Source organism: Delphinus delphis, chromosome 15 (assembly GCF_949987515.2).
Source record: "Delphinus delphis chromosome 15, mDelDel1.2, whole genome shotgun sequence".
Classification (NCBI taxonomy): Eukaryota; Metazoa; Chordata; class Mammalia; order Artiodactyla; family Delphinidae; genus Delphinus; species Delphinus delphis.
Window position 1 is genome coordinate 26,243,413 of NC_082697.1, and position 10,720 is coordinate 26,254,132.

The 10,720-nt window shown below is 54.9% G+C and overlaps 1 protein-coding gene across 1 annotated transcript in view; it reads right to left on the bottom strand.

Moving 5' to 3' along the window:
* Nucleotides 1–10,720, bottom strand: part of XKR7 (XK related 7) — a 23,861-nt gene continuing 13,141 nt past the window's right edge. The window contains exons 2-3 of the mRNA XM_060032790.1: nucleotides 2,285–2,487; nucleotides 1–956 (exon numbers count right to left, since the gene is read on the bottom strand). Of these exons, the coding sequence (XP_059888773.1) occupies nucleotides 1–956; nucleotides 2,285–2,487 (1,159 nt within the window). The remainder of the gene's footprint in view (nucleotides 957–2,284; nucleotides 2,488–10,720) is intronic.

Here is a 10,720-nt window from a genome sequence, read left to right on the forward strand (position 1 = left end):
CTACACCGAGGTCTCATACTCCAGCAGCTCCTGGGGGATCCCGATGCTCCGGTACTGCAAGCGGGGTGTCGTAGGCGAGGAGTATTCCAGCGCCAGAATGGTCTTCCGGAGCCGGCGGTCGATAAAATGAGCGTCCCAGGCAGGGTACTTCTTACGAGGCAGGTCAATCCGAATGACAGGCCCCTCTGTCCGCAAGGTGCGGGGCACAGGCGTGGGAGGCAAGCCAGGTCGCACCTGGAAGACAGGTGGTGTGGGGGTCCCCGCACGCTCGCCTCCCACGGAGGCCCCATCCCGCTCAGCGCCTGTAGTCCTGGGCAGGGACCTCGGGGGACTTGTGACAGCATCGGCTGGTGGGCCACAGGGCCCTGGGGCCTCAGGGCAGATGCAGCCAGGCATCTGGGGACCCAGCAGGGGCCCGTTAGGGTGCAGGAGGCAGTAGTAGACACACATGAAGAATATGCCCAGTGCGAAGCTGGAGGCCACGACGCAGACCAGAATAAGTGAGTGGAAGTCAGTGGAGAAGTTGCGGCTGGAGTACCAGAAGCCGGTGAGCACGGCGTTCTCGAGCAGGACGATGCAGTAGTAGAGGGTCATGCGGCGGCGGCTGCGGCCCTCCTTGACGTTGAACCAGCAGAAGATGTAGATGATGCCCACCACCATGTTGTAGATGATCTCTTCCCACTTGGACATGCAGAAGTCCGTCTCGCCCTGGATGACCCAGAAGGTCATGACGCACCAGTGCGCCACAATGAAAATGCCAAAGTAGAGCTTGTAAACGCTGGCGAAGAGCGCGAAGGCCAGGCTGCGGGCCGCGATGGCAAACAGGTGCCACAGCACCTGGGCCACGGCGCCCTTGTAGGACAGCGGCCGCTTGTCGTCCCGTGAGTCCCGCAGCACCTTCTGGTAGGAGGCCAGGGTCCAGGCCAGGGACACGAGTGAGGCGGAGGTGGAGAGGGCTGCGGAGACAGGGTGGGGGCAGGGTGGGCTGGGTTAGGGATGGGTCCGGGTTGGGGTCTGAGGAAAGGGGGAGGGGTCTGGGTCAGGAGCTGGGTTCTGAGGAGGTGTGAGGGAAGGGTCTACAAATCGAGAGGGGTGTGGAGAGGGTCTGGGTGGGTGGTCTTCAAGAACACTGAGGCAGGGGTGAGTGTGGACAGGGTTGGGTACTTCTACAGGGGTGGGAGCATAAAGGGAGAGGGGAAGTGGGTGATTTTGGTCTCCATAAGGGTCAGGTTGGGGTCTCTAGTATGGGGCTGTTAGGGTTCAGGGGTCTTGGTGGGAGGTTGGGAAAATAGGGTCCAGGACTCTGGGAGTGAAAAAGGAGGTGAAGAGGGGGGGTCATGATTAAGGAATGGAGGAGCCAGAAGAGACTGTTAGAAGCTACAGGCCACCAGGATGAGGCTGGGGCATGGAAAGGAATATCCAAGCTGAGCACAGCTGAGGGCATGGGAGGAAAATCCCGGTGGGAAGTTTCGACTGGGGCCCAGGACCCTGGGCGAGGGATGCCCAGGGAACCTGAGAGATGGTGATAGAGTCTTCTGAAACACTGAGGGTGTGTCGGGCAGTGTCGGGCGGGAGGGGCACCGGGAGCCCCAGGGAGACTGGGAATGTGGCTTTTCTCTGACACTGAAGGGGTTGGCCTGGTCTGTTAGGGTTCGAGAAGCGGCAAGGTGGGTGGGCGGGGTGAGCTCCTGGGGACCAGGACGAAGCCTGGGAGGAGTCCACAAGGGGCTGAAGAGCAGTGAGGGGTGTATGGAAGGGCTCTCTGGAAACTGGTGGTGATTCAGAGAGTCTGTGAGGCAGAGGGGTCCCCAGGAGATGCAGACTGGGATTGGGACAGTCTGGGGAAAGCAGGGGCAGGGGACTTCCCTGAGGGTCTGAGGTGTGGTGATGGGGTCAAGAGCCTCTTTGGACTTGGCAGAAGTGAGGTCTGGTCTGCCCTGGCAATAGGGAAGGGAGGAGGGCGGGAGGGGGTAGTGCGCAGGGAGCCTGAGAAGAGCAAGGGGGTGGGGTGTCTCCTAACACTGAGGGTAAGGGGGCCATCGGAGGGGACCTGGGGGTCTCCAGAGGCCTGGAGAATGCAGAGAGTAGAAGGGGCAGGGCCTCCCAAACCCCGACAGTGAGTGCGCCAAGGTGGGGGGAGTGGACAGGGCCTCCCCAGGGGACCTTAAGCATGGGGCTGGTGGGGGTGGGGGTGGGGGACAGGTGGGGCCGTCAGAATACTGCAGACGAGTGAGCCCTGGGGGCGGGGGCGCCCGGGGCGGGCAGGCGGAGGGGCGGGGCTCACCGGGCAGCAGGTCGGGCGCGCCGCCGCGGTGCACCAGGAGGCTGAGCTGCAGCACAAGCTGCGGCGCGCTGCGCAGGAAGGTCTCCAGCAGGCGCAGCATGCTCACGTCGGCGCTCTCGAACAGCATCCTCCAGTAGAAGTGGCGCCGCAGCCGCTCCCCGCGCCAGCGGCTCTGCAGCCCTAGGTACATGGCGCGCAGGTACCTGCGGGAGGACGTGGTGCTCAGGCTGTTGCGCGCGCTCATCCCCCTCGCCCCCTCCCAACCAGACCCTCGCCACCCAGCAAGTGCAGAGGGCCAGGGCGCGGTGTTGCCCTGGGCAAGTCACTTACTGCGCTTGTTTCCTCAGCTGTGAAACGGCCTCATTGAAAGGATCGCCTCACGGGGCTGTTGTTGGGCTGCTCCCACTGGGCTCACTAGCTTAAAGCACTGGCACAAATTAAGCCTTGAATACAGCATTATAAGGATCATTATTGCTATGGCAAGTTAGGGCCTGCTTTCTTTGCAGGATTCTGAACACCTTACCCGGAGCTGGCAATAACCCTATTATTATCCCCATTTTAGAGATGAGAAAACTGAGGCTCAGAGAGGTATGTCATTTGTCCAAGGTCACACAGCTAGGAAGCAGTGGAACCAGGATTCAAACCCAGATGGGCTGGTCTCAGACCCACACTCTAACCAATAGGCGACACTGCCTCTCACTGCAAGCCGTAAAGACTTGCCCATACACAGGTTCCTTCAGGGACGGTCCTGGTGCCAGCCCCCAGTTCTGTTGCCAGCTTCCTGGCCTTTTCCCCAACCCCACGTCTGAGTGCCCAGTTCTCCCCTTAGGGAAGCTGCTCAGAGATCCCCTGGCATTTGCGACTTAGCTGCTTCCTCTGGTGCCACTTCTCCCAACAAACTTCACAGCTCCAGCCGCTTTGTACACGTCACAGATTTGCTCGCCCTCACTGCTAAGCTTTTGCACTTTCTGTTCCCTCTGCCTGGAACACCTTGCCCTGTCCACCAACCCCACCCCAGCCCCAAACCTGGATAACTCTTGCTTTTCATCCAAGGCTCAGCTTTTAGATATGACTTCTTCAGGGTAGCCTCTACTGATCGCCCTCCACCTGAGGTAGGGGCCTCTCCCCGGCTTCCCTCCGACCCAGCACTCGTCACAGTGGGTTGTAACTGTCTGGTTATGCATCCATCTCCCCCAGGCTGTGAACTCCATGAGTATGACTAGGTCATAACTGACTGCTATATCCTCAGTTCTTAGCACACGGTAGGTGCCAGTCCTATTGGCTGCATGACTGAGTGCATGATTCCAAGTCTGTTTAACTGAATGGAACTCTGGTAGCCCCGTAGGAGGTATGGAAGGGATCTGGAAGTCCTGAGTTCAATTCCTGACTTTGCTTCTAATTTGCTGTGTGATTTTGAACAAGACCCTCTCTGAGCCCTAGTTGATCTCCCCTAAAGTGGTTGTGAGGATTAAATGTATGAGGCACTTTGCAGCTATAAAGTGCAGTGCCCATTAGGGTGACAAAGGACCTGTCCACACAGATCTCTGCCCTGGTTCCTTGCCCAGCAGCTCCACTCCTGGCTGTTGCAGGTACAACAGCCCCAAACCCCAAATTCTCTGATACACAGGACAGGCAAGCCCTTTTCATGAAACCAGAGAAGGCTCCTCTAGGAGTCATATCCCCCCAAACTGGGGGAGAAAATCCCACTAGATTCAATGACCCTATTGCCTGAATCCACAATCAGGGAAGCAGGGATCCGGGGGTCTATTCCCTGATGTGAAGTGCCGGCATTTCCAGGATGTTCTGTATTCAGCTGTGTGTGACCAGCCCAAGGGAGGAACCACAGTGCTCCCTGAAATTTGTGCTCAGCTAATTCCCAGAGTTTTCCCAAATGAGTATCCTGGTCTTAGCAATGGTGTGGCCCTCTCTGGGCCTCAGCTTCTCTATCTGCCAACAAGAGGGATGGGCTTGGAGACTTTGGAGATCCTTTCAGAGCTAATGTTCTGGGACCCAAACTTCCCCCCAAAACATGGCCAGAAACATACCATTTAGGCCTCTCCTTCCCATCTCTGGGTCTTCTGAGGACCAATCGGTGGTGTAGACACACCCTCAGTGTGAAACAGTACGGGATTGGCTCCCAGGACGGGGAGGAGGGCTGTTCCCTCAGAAGCTGACTCAAGACGCAGAGGCCCTTCAGTCTAACTCTCCTGTCCAGCGCTGGAATCCCTTCAGCAGTTCCCAGCCCCATGCATTTACCCCTCTGCTCACACACTTCTCAGAACAGGGAGACGCTACCTCTTGAGGCAGAGCCTTTGGCTTCCGAGCAGCTCCAGGGCCGAACTGTGTTTCTCCTGATGAGCAGAAATTTGTCTCCCTGTGACTTCTATTCTCTAGGCCCCTGCCTACCCCCCAAATAAGGATGTCTGCAGCTAGAATCATTCATTCACATAGCAAGCGTATCTTGACCACTTGCTATGTTCCAGGCCCTGTGACCTTAAGTACCTCACAGTCCCACGGGAGAACAGACAAGCTAAGAGCTGAAATAGATGCTCTAAGATGCTGTGAAACCCAGAGAAGGATCAGTAACTTTAGCTGGGGAAGACTTCCTGGAGGAAGAAACACTTGATCTCCACCGCCAGGGTTTTGCCAGGCCTGGCGGGGAGGGTTGTCCTGGGGAGGAGCACTAGAAGACTAGAATTGTGAAGGGCATCAAATTTTGGACTGAACAGTTCCTATTTTATTCTAAATCTGAATTCTATCCCAGAATCGGGGGTGATGTGATCAGCTCGGTAGCTGAGAAAGCTCACTCTGCTGGCTGCCTTGGAGGAAGGCCAGGTGAGTCCCCAGTTTAGTTCAGGCCTGAAATGACAGGGCTGAGTTAAGGCAGGGCACAGAGGAGGAGTCGAGCGCAGAGCTGGGGATGCCAGAAGTGGGGGCGACTCGGGGAGAGACCAGGCTGGCCCCCAGAGCTTCTCAGGGCCCAAAACGCAGACCACCTGTCCCAGCCTCCATCTCCCCCTTCCCATTCCCTTTCCCAGTCCTGCGGCTCCGGCTTTGAACAGGAAGGAGAGACCAGCTGGTCCAGTGTGAAGGGGCCTGGGGAGCTGGGGGAGGGCAACACCCTGGAAGTTTCCCTCAGGCTGAAGACCATCTGTTTCCCGGCCTGGGTCAGCATGAGAAAGGCCCCAGCCCGGCCAGCATCCATCACCACCTGACAGGCTGCTTGCCCAACTCCCCACCCACTCCTGTCCCCTCCTGTGCCAGCTCCCAACACCCCACACCCCACACCCCACACCCCAGCTAACAGCAGACAAAGGGCTTACCCAGCCGAGGGCGCTGTTGGGCCAGAGCAAGGAAGGGGGAGGGGAAGAAAGAAGGCTCCTGAGACCCAAGAACATGGGGTCAGCAGGGAGCGTGGAGAGACCAGGCTGCAGTCCGAGGGTGAAAGGGCCTCGGTTCAGCCTCATTTTGCCCCTTGCCCCTTTTGACAACAGGTCCAAAAATCGTGGCTGTCCTTTCCAGCCGGTGGTACATGCTCGTTGCCAAGGGCCTGTGAGGTTTTCATGGGCCTAGCAAAATGTTTGAAGCCTGGAAAAAAAATTGGCTCTAAAACACAGGGAAAAACTGCAGAATCAAAATTAATAAATGTTTAATTAAATGTCTGCAAAACAGAGCATATCAGCCAGTCGACTGCAATTTGGCTTGTATCTGGGTATATATAATTTACATTCAATGTCTGATATGGCTGCATTTTAATATTCTTGATAGATGTGGGGCCCACAAAAGTCTTAAAACAGCTCTGCCCAGGACATACAACCTAATTTCCCTGGGCCTCAGTTTTACGTTCTCTAGAAAGGAGCACAGCACTTGCCCTCCTGCCTACATCACAGCCACTGGGGCGAGGATCAGGAGACAAGACGGCAATATGCTGGGCTTGTGGGTTTGCCCGTGCCCTGGATGCTGTGTGGCCTTGGGTAATCTCTCTGCCTCTCTGAGCCTCATTTTCCCCCTTGTTGTGGGCATTTATAAACTGTAGAGGGATGTGCACATAGTGAGGGTGAGCATATGCTAGGTGGAGGCCTCTGGCTCCTTCTGATCATCCAGCCTCTCTCTTTTAATTGAAAGTTGACGTACTAGCAGGTGCCCTTAAAACCTCCTCCAGGAAGCCCACCTGATTCCACTCTACTTGAAAGGAAGTTGGAAGAAGTTGATTTTCACCACAAATGGGACCGATGCCACCTACAGAGAACACCTCATCTCAGGGAAAGGAATCCAACTTCAGGGGCAGTGCCTCTACTCTCCTCCAAAACACAACCCCAGTCTGTCCATTCACTGACACCACCCTGGTCCAGGCCACCATCATCTTCTGCTTTCTCAGTCCTGCATCCACTCCTGTGCCCCACCACCATAGTCCATTCTCCACATGGCAACCAGTGGGATATTTTAAAAACTAATCATGTCAGATCACATTATTCCCTGTCTCAAAATCTTCCAAGGGCCTCCCATCCCACTTGGAATAAAATCCAAGCATTTCCCCTTGGCTTGCAGGCCCTAAACCATCTGGCCCTTTCTGCTTCTTTCAACTCGTCTCAAACCACTGCTTCATTCGCGCCCTGGAGGTTCCTGGAAGCCAGCCCAACTTGGTCCTGACTCTGGACCTTTGCACTTGCTACTTGCTCTGCCTGAAACACCCCCTTCCCCACATCCTCCCGTGGCTGATTCCTCAGCTCCCACGTCACTTTCTCAGAGAGGCCCCCCAGGCCACTCATCCTATGTCAGCCCCTCCACTCTCACTAAGTCACTCTCACCTCTCATATCACTCTGTCTTATTTTGTTCTTAACATACACTATGAAACAATCTTATTTATTAATTTACACATCTATTTTCTGTTTTACCACTGTGGTTTGCTGAGGGTCGGGACCTCATCTGTCTTGGTCACCACTGTGTCCCCAGCATCAGTACGTGTAGTAGGCACTTGATAAATATTTGTTGAATATTTGTGCATGAGTGTTTGCAGGTGTCTCCCTCCTGACCTTGGAGGCCCTGGGGCTTCTCTGCCTGAGTTTGCATAGAGCCAGAACATCTGTCCTTCCTTCTCCAGGAAGCCTTCCCTGATGCTCCACAGCCTGGTTGGGCCTCCCCAGCTCTGACACCCCCAGCCTTAAACTGCCCGAGGCCAGCGTGAGCCAGAACCTAACAGACAGCTCTACCGCCCCCATTTTACCGGTGAGGAAACAGAGGTGCTCAGAAGTCTGTTTTGGATCTAACTTGCTGACTCCCAATCTTTGGCTCGGAGAAGAAGCCTGTCTGGGAGGAAGTTGGAAATTGAAGTGGTAAGTGTGTATCGTTGAGGATGGGGTGGGGAGCAAAATGACGAAGCCTAGAGAAGAGAGAAGCCAGCAGTGAGCGTGTGAAATCCCTCCACTCAAGGATCCGAAAGGCTGTCTCCTCTGGATCCCCCGGCCCTGCGAGCAGGCAGCTGGGCAGGAGATGAACAGAGCTCATCCCCTTCTCCCCAGGCCCAGGGACTTCCCAGCATTGAGGGCTCCTTTCTAACGGGCAGAAGAGAGAAGGATGAGGGGATCCCACATCCCTAAGTAGCCAGAAAGTTTCTGGGTCACCCTGTCTCTCTCCTGTTCTCTGTTCCTGGGTTGCCCTGAGTCTCTGGTACCAGTCAGGGCTGCTGGCCTTGGCCTCAGTCCCCGTGCAGAAGGTCATCCTGGACCCGTCTTTTGTGTGTGCTCAGATCCTCGGTCATTGTCTGTCTCTGTCTCTGGCTCAGATCAGCTTGTTGTTGTGTCTGTCCCCTGAATGCAGGGTCAGCCTATTTATTTATCTGTTCCTCCATTACTGTCAGTCAGTCAATCTATTTGTCAGTCAGGGTCACCCTGGGGCCCTGGGTCAGTCCTCCTGTCTGTCCTTGGACTATAGGTCACATCGTCTCTCAGATACTATGTCCATCTGTTAGTCAGCTTGACCCTGGGGTCCCACGTCAGCCTGTCTGTCTGCTCTTAGAGGCCAGGAACGTCAGTCTGTCTGTCCCTTGGATGTCAGGATAGCCTGTCTGTCCCCTCGGATACCAGGTCTGCTTTTCTGTCTGTCTTTCTGGCTGTCTCCTGAATACTGCCTGTTGGTCTGTCCGTCTTTCAGTCCCTTGGCGGCTTGGTCCATCTGCTGGTCTGTTGCTCAGCTCGTGGCTCGCGTGACTCTGCCAGTTTTCCGGCCGCCCTCCCCTGCCTGCTCCCTGTCTCCCGACTCTGGGGCTCTCTCTGTCTGTCTGCGTCTCTCACATCCTCGGCTCTTCCATCTGTCGATCTCAGCGTTTCCGAGTGTGTGTTCTCGTCCCTCTCCACTCCCCCTCACAGCTCTGGGCCAAAAACACAGCAGCTTCCAGCGGCTCCCCCGCTCCCACCCCATCCAGAAACGGCACCATGGCCAGCTCTCTTGTCTCCATTGTGGGCCAGGCTTGCAGGCTCTGGAGGGTAACCAGGCTGGGCTGATGGAAAGCAGCAGGAACACTGTACCAACTGGGCCCACAACTGCTCCGTAAGTCTGTAGGGGGATAGCGTGCAGGCAAAAATAATGAGAATAGCTCACGCTTACTGAGCACCAACTGTATGATAGGCCGTGCTAAGCCTTTCTATACATACTGTGCATTCGTCACAGCAAATCTTTGAGGTGGGTACTATTATTATCCTTATTTTACAGATGAAGAAACTGAGACCCAGAAAGGGACTGGGACTTGTATAAAGTCACACAGCAAGTTACTGCCAGACCTAGGACTCCGACTTGGCTCTCCATGGGCCCCTGCATCAGAGAAGGTGCTTCAGTTGCCTGGAAGGTATTCAGAGGGCTGCCCGGGAGGACCCGTGTCGGACAGGGCTGGACCTAAAAGCTTTGCTTGGAATTATGTGGGTTTAGAGAAAACTGGGGAAGGGGTGACAATAGTAGTTGGAGTGTCAGGAAACCCAGGCTCAAGGCCTCCACTGGACTTTCTGGGAAAGTCCAATTCCTCTGTGGGCTTTAGTTCTCCTACAAAATAGGTCCAAGGAACTTGATGCTTGCCTACCCCAAGGAGTTTTCATCAGGCGCAAGTCCCCACACATCCCATCCTGATAACATCGAGGCCCGACAGCTGTCTCCTAAACCCACGTACTTCTCCCCACCCCAGTATCATCACTCTGGTCCAAGCCACCCAACCTCAAGCAGGGCAGCCTCCATCTACCTTGATCTCCTTCCCTCCATCCTTGCCCTCATAGACCGTATTCTTCACACAGCAGCCTGAGGAGTCCTGTAAAATCCTAGGTCAGGTCATGTCACTCTCTACTGTCCTTAGAATAAAATCCTCACCATGACCTGTGGGGCCCGGTGCGATCCAGCCTCTGTCTACCTCTAGGACTTCATTTCCCTCCGCTGTCCCCCTCTCCCACATCTCCAGCTACACTGGTCTTGCTTCTTCCTGGACACCCCAAGCTCTTTCCAGCCTCAGGGCCTCTCTCTGGAAAGGGCTTTACCAACACGTGGCAAATTCTTATTCTTTCCATCTCAGCTCAGTGTCACCTCCTCAGAGAGGCCTTCCCAGATCCGCCCCCTGCCTTCCAAAGCAATTCTACCCACCCCTCTTGCCACTTTCTGTCAAGTTACCCTATTTTCTGAATAACACATATCACAACCAGAGATGATCTAACTTACTTGCTTACATATTTCTTGTCTGTCTCTCCACGAGCGTGGGGACCATGTTTGTCCTCTTCTCTGCTATGCCCCTAGTGCCTGGCACATAGTTAATGTTCAATATATATTTGTTTCTTGAATGAGTGAATGAATGGAGTGTGAATGTATTTTATAAGCCCCCAAGTGAAGGCTGTCAAGTACAGAGGGAAAGAATCAGCCTTGAGAGGCAGGGAGACCCGGGTTCAGATCCTGACGCCATCATTTACTGTCTGTATAGTTTTAGGCAAGTTGCTTCCCTCTCTGAACCCTTCAGCTCAATGCCCACCTTATGGGATAGCTATAAAATCAGAAAGTGGTGATTTGTATAAAATGCCCAGCCCAGTGCAGGGTATTCAACCAATACGAGGTTTTAAGAAGCTGACAGACTCAGAGGCTCCAGCAGGGAGAGGAGGTCTTGTAGTTTCCAGTTTAGTTTCTAGCGGGGCTGAGACCTACTCCTCGCCTGACTTTCCCTGGTGCTCACTGAATCCATCCTCAGGAGACAGAGGGTCAGAGAAGTCCCTTCAGGACAAGTTCACAGGGCAGGGCCTTATTTGGGGTCTTCGCCCTCCTCCAGAAAATAACTGCCACTCATCAAAGGCCTTCTGTGGGCACTTTGCCAAAATCCTCACTGCAGCCCTGTGAGGTTTCGTGGGCATGACCCCCACTTTCCAGATGAGGAAACTGAGTCTCAGAAAAGAGGAGGTTCACTTGACGTTTATTCA